Here is a 24,282-nt window from a genome sequence, read left to right as displayed (position 1 = left end):
TGAGCCTGACATAATCAAACTGGACTTGGCTTTCCACATCAGCTAACTGGTATGCATTTATTTACATTAGCTTTTTAACCATCAGCTGAACTGTTACTTGCAGATGACTTCAGCACTGGAAGAGTTTCGTGATTTTTGAGCTTGTTAGATAGAAATACAGGAGTCGGTTTGGGAGGCTGAAGTGGGCACATCACTTGAGGTCAGGAGTTTGAGATCAGACTGGCCAACATGATGAAACCCTGTCTCTACTAAAGATACAAAAACAATTAGCTGGGCATGGTGGTGCACACCTGTAATCCCAGCTACTCAGGAGGCTGAGGCACAAGAATCACTTGAACCCAGGAGGCAGAGGTCGCAGTGAGCCAAAATCATGCCACTGCACTCCAGCCTGGATGACAGTGCCAGACTCTGTCTAAAAAAAAAAAAAGAAAGAAAAAGAAAAAAGAAAAAATAACAATATAGGATTTGGATGAGTCATAAAAAGAGACTCAGTTGCTTAAATTTTGCTCCCAAAGTGTCAAGGTTTCTCATTTCAAAGTCAATTTTCAAAATATAGGTCATGGTTCTGGATTGATACCCACCATAGTGGCAATATGCTGTTTCTCAGTGTGGAGCCACTTCTGTCACATTGTCCTTCACTCACAATACCAGGATTGGAGTATTCCTTCTATCAGAGCTGGGGGAGCCTCAAAACTGCGGCACTGAGTGGGGATTCCAGGACTTAGGTCACATGTTAGAGATGGAGAAGAGATCATTGTAAGAGACAATCTTCATAATATTCTTTGGGATATCGACGGTGAAGGGAAGAAAGAGCTCACCTAGCATGATGGATGGAAACCCTCGATGTTTGCACAATGAAGTTGCCCCTGAAGAAAGAGTGGCTCACCCTGCAACCCATATGAATCACACAACTCCTGTCTGTCCTATCTCTTTAGAAGGCATAAACTAGGAACTTCTTTAACTACTTAGCAATTTGATCAAAGTGCTCCCCTATTCTCATTGCAGCTATTGGCTTATTTTTTTCCACTCATACTTGAAGAAAATAGCATCAGTCCGTCATTTATGTGACTAGATTTTGCTTGAAAATAGTGACATTCCTCATGAAGATAGAAGGAAGAACTGCAGTTGTTGAACCATGCCTCATGAAAATGCTTTCTAAATCAAACAGAGTTTCTCTTGGGCCCTGTATAATGGAAAGCACACATCAATTTTTCTCTTGGCATCCAAGGCCACACATACATCAGACACTTGGAGGCAGCCATAGTAAATCCCGTGAAACCGAACATGCCACATTGAGGCCAGGGAGGTCCCTGGGAGATCCTGTCAGGGGTTGAGAACTTTAGGGTTTCCTTCTTGCTCCTTGAATGGTCCCACAGAGCTAGGCAGGATAGACTTCACGGAACATTTCCACAGCAGCAGGGTTCGCAGGAGTGGAGTGGTTATCACCAGAACAGGATTTTAATTTCATTTTGGATGAAGAAGCATTTCTACTTTATCTCTAGAGATGTATGTGAAACAGCATTTTCTCCATGGTTTATTTCCTGACTCTGACCTCAGGTCAAGGACATAAAGGAGACGAAGCTGCCTTAAAAAACCTTTTGCTTTCTGAAGCAGAGTGTGTGTGTTGGGGGATGAGAGAGAGGGAGAAATGTGAGTTTGAATCAGTTCCCAGATGACTTAGAAACTGAAGGGGCCTTCTCAAATCTTTACGTGACACTGCAAAATTGTGTGTTTTTTCTCTGCTTTTCTTATCACCTGTGGTTCATTAAATGTTTTTCCAAGGATGCTTTTTTAATATAAATAATTTTATTTAACCAATTGCTATCATTTGTTATGTGCCAGGATTTTAAAAGTATTATCTTACTTAATTCTCCCAAAGGCTTATATGAGATAGCCACAATTATTATTCCTATTTCACAGATTTTAAAAAGGCAGGTAATAGGGGGGTTGAATAGCTTGCCTAAGATACCCAGCAAGGAGGTGACAGAGTTGAGGCTCAAACCCAAAACTTTCTGACTTTAAGCATGCACACCCAAACACTGCTCACACGATTTGCAGTGGCACCAAGGTGCCTTGGGTGCTCTGGAGCACAAAGCTGCGCTTGAAGAGAATTTCTGGATAAAACAGGAAGAGCACAAATTTCGTTTAACAATTCACTGATGAAAATTATTTCTGTTATCTACTTTTTTTTAAGTAAGTAGAATTTAACCCAAACAAGAGATAACTGGGAATCTCCCACTACCTTGGGATCACCCATCTGAGCCTCAAATTTTACTGCAAAGTACTTTTAAAATATAATAAATAGAAGAATTGGGTGAGTGTTTTCCAACCCAAGGGCACACTGATTATTACTTTTAAAAATATACACCTGGGGTGTGTGTGTGTATGTGTGTATGTATGTGTGTGTGCGTGTGTCTGAAAGAGAGAGACAGAGAGAGAATAGTTGTATCCTTTTCTTGAACTGATATTCAATCAAATTAAGGATTCTGGTCAGGGGGAGGGCGCTGATATTTCTTGAGCATCAGTTAGGTACTTGCCACTGTACCTGAGGCTTCGCATGACTTTCTCTTCAAACCTTCCCCATGATGCATGTGTGATAACTATCACTAGCTCCTCCCCTCAAGTTGAAGTTCAAAGAAGTTAAATAACATGCCTAAAATCACAAATCTAGGCAGTGACAAAGCCAGCCTTCAATCCTGTGTCTGACTCCAACACAAGAGAATACTGAAGAGAACCACAGCAATCTGCCTCCTGTAGGAAGCAGATACTTGGCAGTATTATGTCTCCTCTGAGCTTTGCTAACAGAGAGATATAGTTCTGTTTCTCCTTATAGAAATAAAATCTCCTTCTATCTTAATTTAAAAATCATCCATAATATAGTAGGTTGTTTTAAAATAACAGTATTTTAAAATCACGAAGACATAATAACAAGGGTTAGCATCAAAGGTGTGGAGAAACTGTAACCCTTGTATACAGTTGGCAGGAATGTCAAGTGGTGCAATTACTTCTGAAGACCGTAGGGCAGTGCCTTTAAGGGTTAAACATAAGTTACCATTTGACCCAGTAATTCCACTCCTAAGTGTGTACCCAGGAGAACTGAAAACCTGTCTCTGCACAAAATCTTGTAGATGGATGCCCATAGCAGCACTATAGTGAAAAAGTGGAAATACCTCACATGTCCAACAACAAATGGATGGATAAACAAACTGTGGTACATCCATGTGATAGAATATTACTTGGTAATAAAAGGAATGAAGTACTGATATATGGTACAACATGGATGAACCCTGAAAACACGACACTAAGTGAAAGAAGCTAGTCATAAAGGACCAGGTATTATATGATTCCATTTATATAAAACGTCCCAAATAGGCAAATCCATAGAGACAGAAAGATCAGGGGTTGCCAGGGGCTGGGGGTTGGAGGGATGCTGGAGGGAAGATGACAGCTGAAGAGCACAACATGTCTTTTCTGGGGCAATGAAAGTGTTCTGAACTGGTTGTGGTGATAACTGCACAACTCTGTAAATATACTAAGAACTGTGGAAGTATGCCCTTTAAATGAGTGAACTGTATGGTATATGAATTGTACCTCAATAAAGATATTATATATTTGCATTTTAAAACTGTACCATGAAAAAAACAAATTATGCATTTGGTAGGCTGTCAATAAATATCCACTGAATGAATGCACTGAGGTACTTAATGGCTATTTTAGAACACTAGCTTATTTAAATTCAAATAAGTCTTTTAGATGTCTGTAGTGTGAAAAGTATGCTTATTTTGCACTATGTTACCTAAAGTGTACCCCAGACTCAACTATCCCTGGGACTGAATGCTGATGAATGCTGACATCCTGAGAGGGTCTCCACAGCACTGCTATGCAGGGATTCCACCTCTACCCAACAGGACCAACTGTAGCAAAGGAATCATCTGTAACTTGCCAACAATGGGGATGCTGCTAAGTATTAACTAACTGGTCTCTCATCACCCCCATTGAGCCAAACGCAGACCTGCAGAGAAGCTCTAGTGTGTCTCAGGACTACCAGCCAATGAAGATATCACCTGGGTCCTGGAATCTGGGGAAAGGAACAAAAATCTTCTTTCTTTACCAGAAACATTCCCAGAGCAGATCCTGGTGGCATGTATCTATTTATAGCTACATTTGAGCTCAGAAGAGCAAAGAAGAGACTGGGGGAAATCAATATTGTATCAGTCCGTTTTCATACTGCTATGAAGAAATACCCAAGACTGGGTAATTTCTAGCAGAAAGAGGTTTAATGGACTCACAATGATGGTAGAAGGTGAAGGAGGAGCAAAGACACATCTTACATGGCAGCAGACAAGAAAGCATGTGCAGGGGAAGTGCCCTTTATAAAAACATCAGATCTCATGAGACTTATTCACTACCACAAGACCGCACAGGAAAAACCTGCCCCCATGATTCAATTACCTCCTACCTGGTCTCTCCCATGACACGTGGGGATTATGGGAGCTACAACTCAAGATAAGATTTGGGTGGGGACACAGCCAAACCCTATCAGATACATTCCAGTGTAAAAATGAAAACCAACAGTCAGAGTTATTGATGGGGAGGGGAAATGAAGTAAATAGATGAACTGGAGATCCAGTTGAGGAATTGGCCTGATGTGAACAGTTAAAGAAAATCCAAGGAAAAGGTATCCAAACACTGAGTACATTGAGGAAGAGATAAGGTAGAGGAATACTGGATTAACAGCAAAACAAATAAGCTCAACAGACAAGCTTCTTGCAAGTAGATAAAATCCATAACTGAGTGCAGATTAGACCACTCCCTCAAAGGAATGGTTTCTAAGCCTTCCTTGTCAGTGAGCAAAAATATCCCAAGGATACTTTAAAAAACACATTATTTTATATCTCTTGAATTCTACATCAAAATGAGACTTGGATCTAAGAAAAGTTTGTAAAATGGAAGTGGGAATGTGGTCCAAAACTGGAAAAGATCTATCCAGGGCACAGGGGCTCAAAGATGCCAGCTGAGCTCCTGACTTCACATCTCCAAGGACTGATTCATTGGTGTTATTTCAGAGTGAATTCAGTCCAGTCTACAAGCAACCTTCCTTGAGTGAAACAAAACACAACAAAAGATATATTGTGCACCCCATACATAAAAGATAGCTAGGAGCTTTTGGGTATTTTATTTCATTTCATTTCTAAAGCAATTCTGTGAAATAGGTATTTTACAGATGAGGAAGAAACTATGGCTCAAATCAAGCAACTTTCCCAAAGCCACACACTACTAAGCAGTAGGGGTAGAATTTTATTCTGAGTTTTCTAAATTCTTACCCACTATTTTCTCTACTGCCCTGTGTATTTTCAAAGCAGGGTTGTAATCAATTTGTTGGGTCAGGGAAGGGCTTCTATAATGAAGGACTGGTGTTTTGATAGAGATGAAAGATCATCTAAGCTAACCAGAGAGAGAACTAAGCTAATCAGAAAGAGAATACCAAGATAGTAACAAGAGGCATTAGACTTTGGAGTATCTGCAAGTCAAGGGACCGTAGGACAAGGAGGACATAGGAAACACTAGTCAAATTAAAATAGCAGTAACTGCCATTGTACGTAGTCCCAAAATATCTGCAGCTTTGACTTAACACTCTGTACTTATGAAGAATATATAAAAAGATAAGAATTTGGAAATTTTAGAATGGAATTTCTCTTAACATTGCTCAAGGTATGTTATTTAGACTGTAAACATTAACATGTACTTCCAGAAGGGGCAATATTTGCTATGGCCAGTAAATAAACCAAACTGAGAAGAGAAATAATCATAGTAGCTATCAACTTTGCTTACACAATTCATAAAGACAAGACCTTAATAGAAGCTGCAGTTGATTTACCTACTTATCTATGATGCTCAGTCTGAACCACATGTCTTCCTTTTAGGTTTTCTGGGTACCAAACCCACCCAGCTAAGCTCCTGTGATTTTTTTTAGTGACATAAGGTAATGGAAAGTAAAATATCCCTGTACGTAGGGGCCCAAGGACAGGGATCTTTAGTTCTTGGTAACTTTTCTGAATCCGTCACCAATAATGGCCACCACATACAAGCACCTGCAGCTACAAACATTTCAGAAGGAAATATTGGGTCTGTATTTATTTGACATATTGGTCTATCCATTACCAAGTGGAAAGAATACTGGACATACAGTACTCATGTTATTTTGTTGTTATTTGTTTGTTGTTTTGTGTGTATGTGTATGTGTGTGTGTGTGTTTGAGACATGGTCTCACTCTGTCTCCCACGATGAAGTACAGTGGTGTGATCATGAGTCACTGCAGACTCAACCACCTGGGCTCAAGCGATCCTCCCACCTCAGCCTCCCAAGTGGCTGGAACTACAAGTGTGTGCCACCATGCCCAGCTATTTTTATTTTTTATTTTTTTGGTAGAGATGGGGTCTCACTTTGTTGCCCAAGATGGTCTCGAACTCCTGAGCTCAAAAGTGATCCTCCCACCTTGGCCTCCCAAAATGCTGGGATAACAAGTATGAGTTACTGCGCCTGGCCAGAGAAGGCCGGTGTTCTAATCTACCCTGTGCACTAACTTGTTAGGTGTCCTTCATCAAGGGCTTTCTTCTTTCCTGGCTGCAGAGTTCTCATCTATAAAATGAGGTCATCTTAGATCATCCCTAAGGACCTCTCCAGTTCTAGGACATTTTGGCCACTGGTTCTGCCTGATAACCTGTCTTAGTGATTTCCTGGAAAGTACCTGTTTCTTGGTCACAGTGCCATCCACAGGGTCCACGTATTCAAAGCTATCCGTCTTCGCCACACTGTAGACATGGCTCCCCACAGCAAACTGCTGGCCAATGAAGGATTTGTCTGTGACCAGGGCCTCCAGGTCCCTCATGATATAATATGTCGTCTTGGGATCCAACCCCTCATAGTCAAACCTGGTGAGGACACAGGAGGAACAGAAACCTAATCAGAGAACCAGCAACTGGGTGGCCCGCTTACAGTCATCTAATCATTGGTTCTGTTTTCAGGGAAGGACAGTACAGAAATGCACCTTCAACTGATCTCCCCTCCTCCATCCGACCCTTACAATCCATTCCCCATACATGCCACTTTCTATTAAATCCCTCTATAAATTCCTATCACATTGAGAACAAAACTCAACACCTTAACCTTGGTCTATCAGGCACGGTAGGATCTGCCCTTGCCCACCTCTTTGACTCGACTTTGTTCTGTCTTTTTACCCTTGTTCACTGACTCCAGCCACACTGGCCTCTTCTCCAGTGCGCATTGACATTGCACCCATTCCTACCTCTGGGCCCTTTGCACTTGCTGTGTGTTCCCTCTACCTTGTACATTCTTCTGCCAGCTCTTCAAATACCAGGCTCATTCTCTCCTTCCATTTTCAAACCCATTGTCACCATTAGAATGTGACCTTCTCTGACCATGTATTTAAGGCAGCTTCCCCACTCTGTCTTCTTCTCTCATCACCCTTTATATTTTCTTTTGGTAGCTACCCCAAACTGTATGTATCTTGTTTTTATATTTGTTTATCTATTCATTATCTGTCTTTGGCCACCAGAATGTGAGCTCCAGGAGGACAGACACCTTAGCTGTCTTGTTCTCTGCTACTTCTGGTACATAGTAAGTTTTATGTAAGTAGAATGGAATGAAAAATGGGAGAAATGGAAGGAAGGAGAGAGAAAACAAGGTAAAAAGAAAGGGAGAAGGGGAACTGAGCATACTATAGAACTCTTGGAAACTTGGAAGACATGTCACAATTGTTCCATTCAAAAAAGACCTCCTAGCCAAGAGTAGCAATGTAACAATGGGACTGAAAGTCAATTAGAAAAAAAAAAAAGACTAAAAATAATACCAATTGCATTTGTCATTGTGGGGTTTAAAATATGGTGATGTATACCAAGAGTTGGCACAGTGCCAGGCACTGGTGCTTAAAAAAGCTAACTACTTTTATTCCATCACTACCATAAAGAAACTATCTTTTACAATGTCAGATGGTCTTGGCTGAGACCAAATGGCACACCTAGGAGTGTCTGTTTAAGAAGGAAGCCATAGGAGGGGCAGCTCCACCCAAGTCACTGTGGAGGATCTTACATTTGGGCTTCCTGTAGCATAGAAAAAAGGATGTGAGTTCTCAGAGTGAACTGGAAGAAGGAAGCTCTAAATAGTTGTTACTACTTTTTTCCGCTTAAAATCTTTTAAGACATCCAGTAAACATCAGCATATTAGCCAAGATGCAAAATATGGAATAATACCATGTCTAGCAATGGGTCCCCTGCATCTATATCCCTTTGTTTTATTCTCTTCCTCCTACACAAGGTGTTTTTTTCTCAGCCTCAGACGGATAAAAAAGGAACTCCCTCAGAACATTCTTTTTCAGCAGTGCATATATTCTGAGACTGCAGTGACTCTAAAGGTAGACATTTGGGGAAGATAGAGACCTAACAAAGGAGAAAGGGGCAGGAAGACAGGAGAAGAGAGTCTAGCAGGAGATAGAGAGGCATTGAAAGAGATTCAGGAGTTGAAAAAAATCCACTAGTATGATAGATCACGTTCAGTCTAGGGTTGAGAATCATCAGATTCGTTTGCTCAAACGTTCACCTTCATATACAAGCAGGATCTAGCACTGCCTTCCACCCCCAAATCCCCATCTGACAACCACCAATAACAACACACTTTCAAGGAAGAAACCCTGAAATGGAGGATTCCCTCTGGGGTCTACTCATACAAGGAAAACAATCTGGAAGATTTTCTCAGATATTCAGGCTCAGTATTAGTTAAAGTGAAATTGTTTTATTATTTTCAGCCTGCCAAGAAAATTGTCAAGCGAGGAATAATTACATTTCCCAAGCACCTTTTAATTTGCCATTTGCTGGGGGTTGAAGGAAATGTTTACCTTTCATTCTATATATTTTCTCCTCCTTTTTTCTTTATCTCTGTGATCTTTTTGGACAGAAATCTGAAACATAACTCAATGTCCTAGAAGAAATTAAATCTATCGCATATTATCCTCTAATATGGTATTTGTAATGAAGAAGTAATTATCGTGTAAGCTCTTGGCCACAAAAAATAAACTACATTATAAATACAGTTATCATAACACCGATTATTCAAGACACCAGCAGAAACCTAGATAATCATTCCACAAATTATGAGGAACACATCTCTGATTCAAAGCGATCTCACTAGGCCAGAGGTTGTCAATCATAATATATTTTGTCATGTTGGACCTTTTGGAACAGTTTCATGCAACTGAAGAATGTCATCTGCCAATTAACTCTTGGTATACCAGGAAAAAAAAACACACACACGAATCAGGGGGTTTTGGTACTTGTTAGAAACAATGATGAGTAAACCAAGTTTCTACCTGTCCTGAGAATTCATTTTTTATGATACACTGAATAATTTGAGGTGTTTTGCAAGCTATCACATCCCCAGCTTTCTTGACTAAATGGGAACTAAGAATATGATATCATTGTTGTCTACATCTCCCAGAAGACTGCAATCTCTTTGATTTAACGAGTACAATCATGGGCTTCCTTATTCTCTGATACACATCTAAGTAAAAGGCTTCTTAACAGAAGAAATAATCACCTTATAAGGGAAGCCTAAAGCTCTCTTTCTGTCCCTTGAGCTCTTGAAACACAACCAAACATTCAAAGTAGTTAACTATTCATAAACAAAGCAAAATGAGTCACAATCTTTCTGTTTTTAATACAGAGTCTCTGAGACTATCCAAGGATTCCCTTGCCCCACCTCCAAGATCTTTACAGTTAACATCGTTTCCTACTCCCTCCTCCTAACCCATGGCTGGGTTCTTGTTATGTACACACATCTAGCATACCTAGGTTCACACTCCTAGCAAGTAACCACACTTCCAGAATACTCTTACTTTCATTTACTTAAACAATAGGAAAGTGACATAGACCCCCAACCCTAAGTTCCTACCCACTGATCTTTCCTTTCCTTCCTTCCAAAATAATGGTTTCCTTTTCTGTACTTCTTTTCCCCTGTTTTTTTGTTTATTTGTTTTGTTTTTTGTTGTTTTTGAGATGGAGTCTCACTCTGTTGCCCAGGCTGTAGTGCAATGAGTGGAGATCCACTCACTACAACCTCCGCCTCCCAGGTTCAAGCGATTCTCCTGCCTCAGTCTCCCAAGTAGCTACAGGTGGGCACCACCAAACCCAGCTACTTTTTGTATTTTTAGTAAAGAAGAGTTTCACCATGTTGGTCAGGCTGGTCTCAAACTCCTGACCTCAGGTGATCCACCTGCCTTGGTCTCCCAAAGTGCTGGGATTACAGGCATGAGCCACCATACCTGGCCTGTACCTCTTTTCATGAGGATAAAACTTTAGCAATATCTGGGGCTCTTGAACCATGAGGTTCCTTCAAAGGGTGCCAGCTCAGGCATCTTGGACATTGAACCTGATTATTGGTGAGGAGGTAAGACAGAGGTAGAGAGAGGATTATGAAAGCACCCCAACCTGTCACAGCTTCTGTGTCTGCCTTTTTTACTTGATAAATATGGATGGAAAACCAACAAGAAATGCCTCTGGTTTGACTGCATGACTCTCATAGCCATGATAGTAACCAAATAACTTTTCAAAGCTCTGCAGTTCAGAGTTCGTCTTGAGATGGACATCTACCTTATAAGCATTGATGAAAAGATTACAGAGTGATGTCATGAGGAGAAAGGAAATTGGTGCCTTCCAGCTTGGTAGCCTTTGACACTATCCCCAACCATCTATAAGGGGTGATTCAGCTCCAGCCTCTGTGTTCCTCAGATCTTCTGGGAAGATGCCTCCTTTTTAAGGTTCTAGCCCATTCGTTTTAGAAACTTGTTCTAGGAGTATTTCTTCAGGGTCCATACAGAGACCCTTCCCCTTCTCCTCACCTGCAATAGTAGTGGCGGCCAAATTTGGCCCAGTGATCTCGGACAATTTCCTCCACACTCTGCTTCCGGGCAGCAATAATGGAGAGCCAGACCAAGACAGCCCACAGGCCATCCTTCTCTCGGAGGTGGTCAGAGCCTAAGGGTGAAAGAAAAATTCTACTGAGGATTCATTTCTGGGAGCAAAGCAAAAGCTAAATGAACTAAGAAGGCCAGTTAGCAATTGAGTGTTATGTAGACATCATCACCTCTTTATTTTCTTCAAAGCACTTGACCTTATTTGATGATTTAATGTCCTTATTTAAATGATTGGATCTATTTATCCATTATGTTAAATAAGTGTCTCCTGATACATTTGCATTTCTGAAAAATATGCAACTGAAATTCAAATAAAATAACAAAAAGTAAAACTTGGATTCTGAAGGAATCAGAGAGCCAAGTTGACATCTCATTAGCCCAATGAGATTATTCATTTAGTCAGTAAATATTTGGTGACCGCTACAATATATCAAGCATTGTTCTACATCTTGGGGTAAAGCAGTGAATAAGATAGTTCTTTACTCATAAAGTTTGAATCCAAGTAGATGGAGTTAGATGGAGAAAGGCAAAGAAAAGTAGATAAGAGAACAAGATGCATCAAATAAGGATAAGTGCTTTGAAGAAAATCAAGAGGTGATGATGTCACAGAGCATAACAGCACCAAAAGCTGCTTTACCTAAGGTGGGCTGGCGGTCCCCCCACCCAACAGATATGTCCCCATGGAACCTGTGAATGTGACCTTATTTTGGGAAATACTCTTTGCAGATATAATTAAGTTAGGAATCTTGAGGTGAGATTATCTCAATCTCATCTGGATTATCCAGGTAGCACCTAAATACAATGATAAATGTTCTTATAAGAAGAGGAGAAGACACAGAAGAGGAGAAATACAGAGGGGCAAGCTATATGCAGATGGAGGCAGAGATTACAGTTATGCCGCCACAAGTCATGGAACGTGTGGAGCCACCAGAAACTGAAAGAGGCAAGGGGAATCCTCCTCTACAGCCTTCCAAGGAAGCGTGGTCCTGCCAACACCTTGGTTTTAGACTTCTGGCCTATAAGAGAATACATTTGTACTGCTTTAAGCCATCCAGTTGGTGGTGATTTGTTATGACAGCCCTAGGAGATTAATACAGATAGTTAGGGTTTGCCCCCTCTGAGGTAATGGCATCTGAGCTGACACCTGAGAAGGAGTCAGCCACGCCAAGATCTGGGGATGATGTATTCCAAGCTAGGGCACAGAAAAAGCAAAGTTCCTGAGGTAGGAATGAATAGAGAAGCTAAATCCCACAGCTATTCATACAGAAAGAGTTAGAAGCAGTTCTTATTGCATCATGCACACAAATGAAGACTGCAGTCTAAATGACCAGCTTCCTGTGCAATGAGAACCCAGAAGAGTGTGTCACAGGCCCACTTAGGTATCTGTTAGCCAATTATAAGCTCTTTCTGAAGTGAATAAAGCCATGAATGTAAAGAAATGTGTTGTATTGCGAGACATGTGGTATTCTGGCGAAAGCTTTAGAATTAGGGCTTAAGCCAAATTGCTACCTCACAGATGTGTGGAAAGTTATTACAAAGTCATTAATTCCCCTGAGCCTCAGCTTCTCATTTGTAAAATGGGGACCCCATCACCCATTTTGCAGCATTGTTTTATCAACTTAATCAAGTTAAGAGGACAAACTCTAGAGTTAAATTTCTCATGTTCTAATCCTGGCTCAGTCATTTAGCTTTGTTTGCAGTACTGATCTGTAACCTATGGACAATAACAGCCCCGACCCCATGGGGTTACTGTCAGGATTAAGCAAGTAAATATGCCTAGATGTTTAGAACAGTGACTGGGATATCACACATTTTTGCTGTTGATCTTGTTGGTGATTTTAATAAAGCTGTGTGCATTACCGCAAGATGCTGATTCCTCAATACACACTTTCACAAATTGTTCTTGGTTATTCATGTAATTTTATCCTCTAACTCTAGCAATAGTAACATCTTGAGAAACAGGACTGGGTCCATGGGGTGGACCTTCTTGCAGCAGGGCAATGAGAATGGACCACAGTGCTCTTGGGTTTCAGAACTATGAAACGTACATAGAAAATATGAAAACCGACAAGGGAGACCCAATGCCACAGAGCTGTTTAACCCCTGAAAATGGGATCAAACAATACTTAAGTCAAACATCTTTGACAACTTCTAACTAAAGCTACAGACCATTTATCGTGCTTGTGACATTTATGGTGTTAAATGTTAAACATTTTTTCTCAATAAGGAAAACATGCAAATCTGAGGGTGGCCATGAAGGTACTAAAATCAATAAGAGAAAGGATCAGGTTTTTAGTTCTTCCTATACACTGATCAAGGGTCTGTTAATGGCACTGCTGGATGTCCAGTTGTGTTTGACTCTGGGTTAACAGGACCCTGGGCATTAATCATCACACCATGAAGTGTCTTTAGTTTCATCCAGTGAATTCTTCACACTGCTACAAAAATGGAAGAAGTTTGGAAGATTGAGTTAGCTCCATGGCCAACTGCCAAAAAACAAGTCTAGGAAACCCTGCCCAGTGGGATCATTTCAAAACCTTTTGTCCTTTTATAGCTGAAAAAAAAATCACTTTTATTTACTGGCTAGAGAAAAATACCCTTTTGTTCTAAAATGTGGGCTTTGCATACCTTCGAACTCCAGCTGGATTACATTACCTAGAGATAGAACCATTAGATGCTGTTAAATCTGTGAGATAAGATGTCATAATTTAGTGCTAGAGGGACATAAAGTTCTTTTAGTTGGATAAACAAAAAAAACCCACCTCAACATTTGTAGCCAATTGCATAGTAAATTGTGAGTTGCCTTGAATATCCTTGCCTCCAAGTTAAACATTTGCCAAGGTTAATAAGGGGCTGATGATGAAGTAAAATTAACAATGCCCTTTAGAGTTCTTTGAATTTGGGACAGAGACATTAATGATGCTTCAATTACACAGATGTTTTCACTGGATGATTATAGTGTACTTTGGAGTGGGTTTGGGGGCTATAACTCTCCTTTTAAAAAGCCTTTCAGACAAGTGAACGCTAATGCTCTATCAGCGACAGGCAGATTAAATAAGAAATGCCAGAAAAGCACAAAGGCATCAAACAGTTTTCTAAAATCCCACTATAAACAGAGTAAAAATGGGAGTAGAAATGTTCACGCTATATATATAACAGGGATAATAGGCTGGATATTTTTTAATGTTTTCATAAGTCAATAAGAAAAAGAGAAACCTCAATGGACAATGGCATGAAAGGGCACAAGCATGCAATTTTCAGAGGAAAATACTAACAGTCAACATTGGAACAAAAGTTCACCCTCATTGTGGTCGAAGAAAAGTATGTAAAATGGGATACCATCTGGGGCCTGTCAGGTTAGCAAAGGTTGGACGGGGGAAGAGTTAACTTGGCAATAATGATCAATAGTCTTTAAAAATATCATTCAGCTTTCGACCCAGCTATTTTATTTCTTAACCTTAAGTCATAGGACATTCAATGAAGTAGATACAAGGATAAAGAAAAATTGGAAAAATATTGTTGTTTTATTTTTCTGAGACAGGGTCTTGCTGTCACCTGGGCTGGAGTGCAGGGGTTCGATCATGGTTCACTGCAGCCTCGACCTCCCAGGCTCAAGTGATCCTCCCACCTCAGTGTCTCTAGTAGCTGGGACTCTAGGTGCACACCACCATGCCTGGCTAATTTATTTATTTACTTTTTTAGAGATGGGGTCTCACTATGTTGCCCAGGCTTAATTGTTGAACAATAGGATCATTGTACAAAATTTATTCAAAACCTTGTGTGTAGAAAAAATAAATAAGAATCTTTGGTAACACAGAAAACCATATTTATTCAATTCTTTTTATTTTATTTTATTTTTATAGTTTCAGGAGGTACAAGTTCATGGATATATTGCCTAGTGGCTTTTAGTGTACTTATCACTCAAATAGAAAACATTGTATCCAATAGGTAATTGTTCATTCCATTTTAATAAATGAAAAATCAGTTTACTAAAAAAGAATATTCAGTATATTTTTATAAAAAATATGTGTATATGTGTGTGCACAGGTAAACAGAAGAATATTCACCAAACTGTTAACATGGATATTATCTCTGAAGTGGTAGAACTGCAGATGTTTTTCCTTTCTTTCCTTTTAAATATTTTCACAACAATGTGTTATTTCATAAGAAAAAAATAAAATTTTAAAGTTGTTGGCCGGGCACAGTGGCTCACACCTATAATCACAGCACTTTGGGAGGTTGAGGTGGGTGAATCACCTGAGATCAGGAGTTCAAGACCAGCCTGGCCAACATGGTGAAACCTCGTCTCTACTAAAAATACAAAAAAAAAAATTAGCTGGGCATGGCGGCAGACACATGTAATCCCAGCTACTTGGGAGGTTGAGGCAAGAGAATCATTTGAACCCAGAAGGTAGAGGTTGCAATGAGCTGAGATCACACCAATGCACTTCAGCCTGGGCAACAAGAGTGAAACTCCGTCTCAAAAAATAAAAATAAAAATAAAGAAAGTTGTCAATGGTGCATAGAAATTCACATTTAAAACATGCCTTTTCTAGAGTCATATAGTTGGGCTCATCTAGTATGTATTTTTTTTCTGATTGTCTTCTTTTGCTTAACAATATGCATTTATGGTTCCTTCATGTCTTTTTATGGCTTGAGAGTGCATGATTTTTTAGCACTGAATAACACCAGCACAATTTTTGAAGCTTGCTGCCTGGCTCAGGACATTGCAGGGAGAATGTACCCATATTTCCAAAGCTGTAAGTACCACTCACCTTGCCTTTCTCATCCAATGTAGCCCGGCCCAAAGCCCATGCAACCTTATTCTGAGCAGCCCTGAGAAGCAGCCATTTCCACCCACACACCAGAAAGAGGGCGCTCAGCTCTTCTCTGCCATAACTCCAACAAAAACTGGTACAAAAAAAGAAGGCCGTTTTTTATTTTTTTCCTAGAGAAATATCACTGTTCCCCCTCCACCCAAATTAAACTTTGAATTTTCTCAATCTTCAAAACCATGCTATGTGAGCTAGGCAGTACACTAGTAAGTATATTGCCCTCACAAAAGAAAAGGAAAAATAAAGACAATGCTCAATCATCTTAAAGGTGTTTTCTTCACATGGAAACACCAGTGTGGACACAGCTCAATAAAGCATCACATGCATTACTAACAGATCAAGCCACTACAGCTGAAAGTCAGATAAGGAAATTCTAAATGTGTCAATTAGGAAAAATGTAAGTCAATTTGCACCTGTTGCCAACTCCAAGTTGTAACATAGGTTAACAATTTTCAAGTCTGCACTGCACATCAGAATCACCTAAGGAACTTTTAAAAAATACCAACTCTCAGGTCTCACCCTGAACCAATAAAATAAAAACTTCTAATGATGGGGCCCAGGCATTGGTACTGCTTTTTAAAAAACTCCTTGGGTGATTTTCACAGGCAGCCAGGCTTGAGAGCCACTCGCTTCAGCAGAAAGGCACCGACCGTATGCAGTCTCATGTTTGGGGCAGATTGGCTGAGGGTAGTGAGTTAGGCCTCTTCCTCTTTTTACTTGAATGTGTTGCTAAGGGAAAGCAGCCATTGGTCTCCCATTTAATGCACGGCTCTGGCCTTGCTAACATGAGGGTTCTCACTGGAGTCAGCTTCAGTATCAAGGTCTCTCCTTGCCATTTTCATCTGGAAAACTGAGGACCTTGCCAGCTTTGGAATGACCAGCTCATCCTGGTTTGCATGGGATTTTCCCACTTTTAGCACATAAAGTCCCACATCCCATGGAACTTCTTAGTCCTGGACAAACCAGGATTGTTGGTCATACAATAAGAAAGGCCACTCACTCAAAAAGGTTCCTGATTATTTTTGAAGCACAATTACAAGGAGGTTAAATTCCATTCTAAGAAGAAAGCAGCAAGGCACCAGGCACTGTGCTAGGAGATTTTATGCATCTATTATTTAATTTCCACAATTTGATAGCCCCCTTTTACAAATAAGAGATTGAGCTTAGGTCATCTGTATGAGGTCACACAGCTACTAAGTGGTAAAAAGAGGGTTCCAAGCTGGGCAATTTGGCTCCAAAGTCTATGGACAACTGCCACTGGATTATCCCAGCAATGCTGTGGCCCTCAGGAGTTGCAAGAAAGCAGGTAAAGCATCTTGTGTGGTGAGAGCTGGGGCAGGCTTTCTAAAGGACAAGCTGCAAATTTTCCCTTTATTTCTCCAGTTTACCTTTTCTCATTTAGAAATGGTTTTCATTAATTTGCAGTGAAATTCTTTTCATCCTTTTTCAGCTACTCAAGACAAAACTTTGTCTTTGAAAAATAGTGGAGTTATGAGGTTGAAGTGGGGCCACTCTTTTTGGGTGGACCTGAGATTTGAGAACATGCTACAGAATTGCGATGGAGATAGATAGATCGGTACACTGATAGATTGATTTTCATTTCTCAAACCACTTACATTCAGATCTTTAATATCAGGCAAAAAAGCAAGACTCACTGAAAAAAAAGTCACCTTTCTATGCTTAAAAACATGTTCTTAAATGTACCAATGTTCATCAACTAGAGAAAAAAGCTCTCCCACATGTAAGTCTGTCAGTGTCAGGTGTGAGCGCAGAAGAGTCAGACAGCAGCAAAGGACACATCCTGTGCTGTGGGCAATGTGGCTCCCAATGAATAATTCTATGTCACAACACATTTAATAAGTAAAATAATAATAAATAGTGTTTCACACAAGGCTGATATCCTGACCACAGCAACACCCTATAAACTCCCTGAGGGAAGGGCCTGTGTCTGAAATTACTCCTCACTCTACCCTGGGCTGGATCATAGAAGGTGTGCAGTAAATGTTCATTGAATGAATAAATGAATGCCTCTATAGTATGTAGTACATTTAATTAATCAGATTTGCTCCTCACTAAGGGTAGCTAGTTAGAAGCAACCTGAAATATCATGATGGAAGAAACCTACAGATCATCCCCTCAAACGAAGTTGTCTCGTAGTGAGGAAATTGAATCACAGAGAAGCTAAGCTGTTTGTCCAAGAGAGGGGGAGTCAAGATGGAAGCTGGGTCCCTTAACCTCTCATGCCATGCTGTTTACATGACACCATTCTCCCAAGTTCCCTGGCATTCCTTCCACCTTCATCCAAAAGAATAACCAGGAGAGGACTGGGGAGGGTGGGAAATGACTCATCAGCATGACCTGAAAATAGCAGCAGCAGATACTGTGAAGCCAGCAAGGTAGGGTTTGAATTGTGGCTCAGCCAGTGCGACCTTGGCCAGCGGCTTGACATTCCTCCCTAAACCTCAACGACCTCATCAATAAAATGGGGTCATTAGGGTCCCTACCCCATCATTGTGAAGAAGACTCTAAAATAAAGTACAAGCAGTGCTAGGAATTGTGTCTATCATTTAGGAGGCATCAAGCCATCTATCTCAGAGCAGGGAGCACATTAACCATATCATGGCCAGCCAGCTGGCACACTTCCCTCACAGAGCATACCAGCGTGCTCCTAACTCATATATCCCAACTCATTTTTTTTTTTTTTTTTTTTTTTTTGGTCACCAAGGCAGATAGGAACAACAGGACTCTGAGTTGTCTTTTTCTTTTAGATGGAGTCTCACTCTGTCACCCAGGCTGGAGTGCAATGGCATGATCTTGGCTCATCACAACCTCCACCTCCTGGGTTCAAGCGATTCTCCTGCCTTAGCGTCCTGAGTAGCTGGGATTACAGGCAACTGCCACCACGCCCGGCTAATTTTTGTATTATTAATAGAGATGAGGTTTCACCATGTTGGCCAGGCTGGTCTTGAACTCCTGACCTCAGGAGTTCACCCTCCTTGGCCTCCCAAAGTGCTGGGATTACAGGTATGAGCCACCACACCCAGTCTCTCTCTCTCTTTTTTTTTTTTTTAAAAGAGACAGGGTCTTGCTATGTTGCCCAAGCTGGCCTTGAACTCCCGGCCTCAGGCAATCCTCCTGCCTTAGCCTCCCACATAGGCACAAACCACCATACCCCGTTTAAGAATTGTTCCTTGACAGGTCATACACTGAACCAAAAATCTCGCCAGTGGCTTTTAAGGTTGAAGACCTGTCACTTCTACAGTCACTATACTGTGTTCTCAGTGGGGCCACCTAGTAACTAGTAGTCTCCTAGAATGCAGATTGGGAAGCCTCAAAGCACAACTTTAGGGATTGTATCTAAATCCCAAGGGACAGTTCTCCTTGTTAAAAGTCCCTTACTAGACACTGGGAAAAGAATCCCTTAGTCGGTTTGGAAGTCTTCAGTCTCTGACCAGGGGCCATGATGTCCCAGTCAGTCCCAGGATACTCTGGTCAGTACAGATGTGGTCTCAGAAGCCCCACTCCTTTGTTTCTGCTCCACAATTAGGTGTCACACAACACTCCCTCTTACCACTTTTCATCAGCTTGGAGGATTAATAGAAGGATCAATGGAACTGGGACCATTGAGACTCCAAGAAAGGGATCTCAGGTAATGGAGACATTCTTCCAATGCTAAGTGAGAGTTCTGTTTCCCGGCACAGGTGTTGATCATTTACAGAAGATCCAGAAGGGAGTTTCAATTTTCTGGCTTTGTAAGAAGGCTCACGGGGATGTCAATCATAGCACCTCTGTGCTCTGGCCCAGCCTAGATTGAACTGCATACATGCACTCAGACTGTTTCAAATAGCCCCACAGAGAAACTGCTCATCTAGCAATGATAATGCTGTCATCATGGCCTCCTAAACCCACATCTGCAACCCAGCCAAATTTATACACACTGGCCACAAACAAGAAAAAGAAGTGCAGTAGGACCTCAGTAATCTTAAATGCATGGCTATATGGCCTCTTTCTCTCTCCTAGAGACTAGAGTTGGCAGATGCAAAAACAGACAAATGTACAGGGAATAACCATCCAGACAGGCAATGGACTAAAGTTTTCCTATATTTTACCTTTTGAAGACATAAAATAGGAAATGTAATAATTGTATAAATAAAAGACAGTTAAACTTATTCAGTGTTTGTGCAACAGCACTACTGTGAACCCAATCTTCAGTTAGGATATACATCATTCATATGTGAAATATAAATGAAGAAAGAGGCGTGGCCCTAAACATGTTACAAACTCTACAGCTCTCAGGGGAAATAAAATGTTCATTCACAAAGTAACTGGAGAATAATAACATAAACCATAAGACAATAAAACACAAAGTGACTATGCTAAAGTCAGTAAGAATTTGGTGCATACAAAAGATCACTAAAGCTGGAACCTAGCCCACTGTTGAACATGGCTATTTCTGTTATTGTCAACAACCACAGGCATAAGAAATAAACAAGTTAATACAAAAATTATAAATACTTTAAAATCTGTTTATTAACACTAGTTTCAGGAAGGGGGATCTTCCTAGAAGCATGTTGTTAGCTATTAGTTTGTACCGATGATTATAATGATTGAGAATATTTAAAAAATATATTTTACATAATTCTAATTTTATCATTCATAACATTTCTCCCCATCCCTTTCCAAATAGTCTATATTTGTGCAATTTTGTTTTATAAACTTTCCCAAATCTTGGGATACCCAAACACCCAGATCTTCAGAAACACATCCATTTAAGGATGACAAAAAGATAACTACTAGTAATGCAAGGAAGAAATGACAAAATGAAAATTCTTTGTTTCTTCCTTCCACCCACCTACCTTCCATTCATCTTTCCAGCCTTCCTTCCCTTCTACCGTTCATCCTTCTATCTTTCCACCCATCCTACAACCATTTACTTAGGGCCTAACATTTATCAAACAAATAGAGCTGAACAAGATAGACATGGGCCCTGTCTTCAGGGCATTTACAATATTGGCATGGAATCCATGCATGGAAGCATCCAGCAAACCTCAGAAGACTGGAAAGATACTCAGGAGTCCTTGTGACACAGAATACACATATACTCGGGGCCTCATCTTGTGCTAGAAATTGCGCACATATGAAAACAGTCAACCTCAGGAGCACCAGGCTGTACTCAGAGTTCACAGTGGAAAAATTTGGTGTGACAAGTATGGACAACTCATGCTAATGCCAGGAGCTTTGGATTCAATTCCAAATTTCTAGAAAGAGATGAATACATACAAGAGGTACATACTAAGTGCTTATTAAAAAAACACTATTATTTTTATGAAAAACTCAACAAAGTACTTACTTGGAAATAATAAATATTGTTACATCACTTGATTTTTGTTGGCAAATTTGTATGACTATTGACATTAGTTTTTAAAGAATACATAGTCAAAAGTAATAGTGGCTGGCATGGTGGTTAATGCCTGCAATCCCAGCACTTTGGGAGGCCAAGGTGGGTAGATCACTGAGGCCAGCAGTTTTAGACCACCCTGGCCAAAATGGCGAAATCCTGTCTCTACTAAAAATACAAAAATTAGCCAAGGAGTGATGGCGCACGCCTGTGGTCCTGCTACTTGGGAGGCTGAGGCATGAGAATCACCTAAACCCAGGAGGCAGAGGTTGCAGTGAGCCGAGATAGTGCCACTGCACTCCAGCCTGGGCAACAGAGCAAGACTCCATCTCCAACGTAATAATAATAATAATACTGAAGATGGTAGCCAGGCTTGGAGATCTTCTAGGCATTCACAAAGAGAACAATTCTTCAGTATACCTGTGAGTATTAACACAGCTCTGGGCTGTGACAATTTATATGTTCCCAAAATGGTATGACTTCTTAGAAAACTAATGATAATGATGGAAACCAATAGAACATTTTCAACAAATTCCCCCCAAAATGTCTAAGTTTTTGTTTTATCAGATCTTAATGTTACTGTTTTAACACAGTATGTTTTTGTGTATGGGAACAAGCCCAGATTTCTTCAAATTTGGAACTTTAGAGGAGTAGCCAGAATGCCATTTAGATGAACAATCTTCTTCTATTTAAGTCTGAGGATTGACAAAACATTCTCCTTTTCCCTCGTAAAGCAGTTTTCTGAGACCCTTCCCAGGAAGTGGGTGCATACCTGGTCCCAGCACAAAATATGACTTGGCTTCTTAAGTGACCTTGGCTCTTCAATAGAGCAAGAAATGCAGGCTTCCTATTTTCCAGGACCTGGAGCTTTCCAAGGGAGAGAAGTCCCAGCACTGACACCTGTCACCAGCTTATGACCTTGGTAAATTCTGAGAGCTCAAGATGCTGGCAAGGGAAATTTTCACTCAGGATACATCTTTCTTCTTTTCAATCTATCCTTGGGCAAAAGCTTGGCATTCTCAGCCTGAGGCAGATCTGTATTTTGAAGCTTTCTTGGCATGAAACTATACATTTCTGGTTGGTACTCAGTTCCATGACCCAGGCATGCTGGAAAAAAGCCTTCCGTTGAGAAAGCTTGGATCAATTTTAGAAGTTTCCCCCCTGTACTGAGGCTAGAATCTTCCATCTCTCCTCCTGTAGTTAGCTCATTTAATTCTGAAAACCATATCCCAAGATGGAGAGCGCCTATGATCAGCTGACTTTTACAGGTTGTGAATAAGGGTCAGAGAGGCCACACAGCTTGTCTATAAATAGTAGGCAAGGGTCTCGAATATGGGTCATCAGCCTGACGTTCCTGTGCCTTTGTACTGCCACGTCCAAACCTGGTGTGGCATCTCAGCACATTCTTGCTACTCATTCTCATGAAAAGCAAAACTACTGGTTTTCCCTTAAGCAATGTTTTCTATTCCTGACTGCACATGGGAATTACTTGAGGATCCGTATTTAAAATGCAGGTTCTCAGGCTCCACACTGCCAGGGATTCAAAGTGGGGGTGGGGTGGAAAATCTGCATTTTTAATAACCTTCCCTGTGATCCTGCCACAGCCAGCTCAGTGCAGTAAGGAAGCTCAGTGCAAGAGCAGAATAAAGCCACTTTCTCTTTCCAAGGCTGGGTGGCCTAACTCCTTCAGACTTCGATGGGGCATTTCCTGCTGAGTGCGGGAGAGAGAGAATTAGTCATTGTTTTCATGGGAGAGACTAATTAGCACAGTGGAAAGTGGCATACACTTTAGGGCAGGGGACTTGTCTTTTAGTTCCATTATAATTTTTTTTTTTTTGCCATAGTCTCACTCTGTCTCCCAGGCTGGAGTGCAGTCGTGCGATCTCAGCTCACTGCAACTTCTGCCTCCCAGGTTCAAGTGATTCTCCTGCCTCAGATTCCCAAGTAGCTGGGATTACAGGCGTCTGCCACCACACCCAGCTAATTTTTGTATTTTTAGTAGAGACGGGGTTTCATCATGTTGGCCGGGCTGTCTCAAACTCCTGACCACAAGTGATCTGCCCACCTCTGCCTCCCAAAGTGTTGTGATTACAAGCATGAACCACCACACCCGACCTGTTCCACTGTAATTTAATTCAAGCGGAGAACTTTTCCAAGCTCCATGGGCACGAGTGCGTCACTTAACCGTGTCCTGGGCTCGGGGGCTTTATCTTGTCTGTCAAAGCAGCCTAAAGTCACTTTAACCTGCAGAATGGCAGAGAAGGCAGTATTTTAAAGTCTTATACACTGAAAACTCTCTTGTGCTCCTTTAAAGGAAAATGATAGATAACTATAAATTGAGAGACTTTTAAAACTACCTTCAAGCCCAGCCTATGTGTTGCAATCGGCATAGCTGTCTAAAAACAAAGCTTGCTGCAGTGTCTGTAAGCAGACCTCCCACCATGCAGAATGTGGCATCCTATTTCTGGTTGACTCAAGTCCCAGCATGCAAGATGCACAGGCAAAGGGCTTCAAGAATTGCCCCCTCACTTGTATTTCCAATACTACTTTTTGAAACTTCCTTCTCTACCCTACCCTATACATCAAAGGTCAGCAAACTACAGCCCATGGGCCAAATCCGGACTTAATTTTTTGTAATTAACGTTTTATTCAAACACAACCTTGCTCATTTGCTTATGTATTGCCTATAATTGCTTTTGTGCTACAATGACAGATTTGAGTAATTATGATGGAGACCTTTGTCTCACAATCTGGGGGCCTCTTGGCCCCCAAAGCCTAAAATATTTGCTATCTGGCCCTTTATGAGAAAAGTTTGCTGACCTCTGCTATAGAACCAGTCTTTAAATTTAGACTTTTTTGACTAAGACCTACAATAAATACATTTTTCCATGCAACCTGCTATACCCATACATGCATGTACGCATATTTACATGCACACATGAACATTTCAAAAACAGGATCTTTACTGCATGAAATGAACATGCCCCCACATTCCCTGCTCTCCCACCTCTATTCCTCCCTGGACATCACTCCCTGGCAAGACCTTGCTCTTTCTTCTCTATGTG

The 24,282-nt window shown here is 40.9% G+C and overlaps 1 protein-coding gene across 2 annotated transcripts in view; it reads right to left on the bottom strand.

The window, feature by feature from the left end:
• Positions 1 to 24,282, bottom strand: part of PGM5 (phosphoglucomutase 5) — a 183,780-nt gene that overhangs the window by 46,986 nt on the left and 112,512 nt on the right. For both annotated transcript variants that reach the window (XM_005581869.4, XM_045373149.2), the window contains 2 exons: positions 10,910 to 11,045; positions 6,749 to 6,932 (listed from right to left, as the gene is read on the bottom strand). In XM_005581869.4, the coding sequence (XP_005581926.1) occupies positions 6,749 to 6,932; positions 10,910 to 11,045 (320 nt within the window). The remainder of the gene's footprint in view (positions 1 to 6,748; positions 6,933 to 10,909; positions 11,046 to 24,282) is intronic.

The sequence above is a fragment of the Macaca fascicularis genome, chromosome 15 (genome assembly GCF_037993035.2).
Source record: "Macaca fascicularis isolate 582-1 chromosome 15, T2T-MFA8v1.1".
NCBI classification, from domain to species: Eukaryota; Metazoa; Chordata; class Mammalia; order Primates; family Cercopithecidae; genus Macaca; species Macaca fascicularis.
The sequence above is the reverse complement of the archived record's forward strand: the minus strand, read 5'-3'. Positions and strand labels throughout refer to the sequence as shown.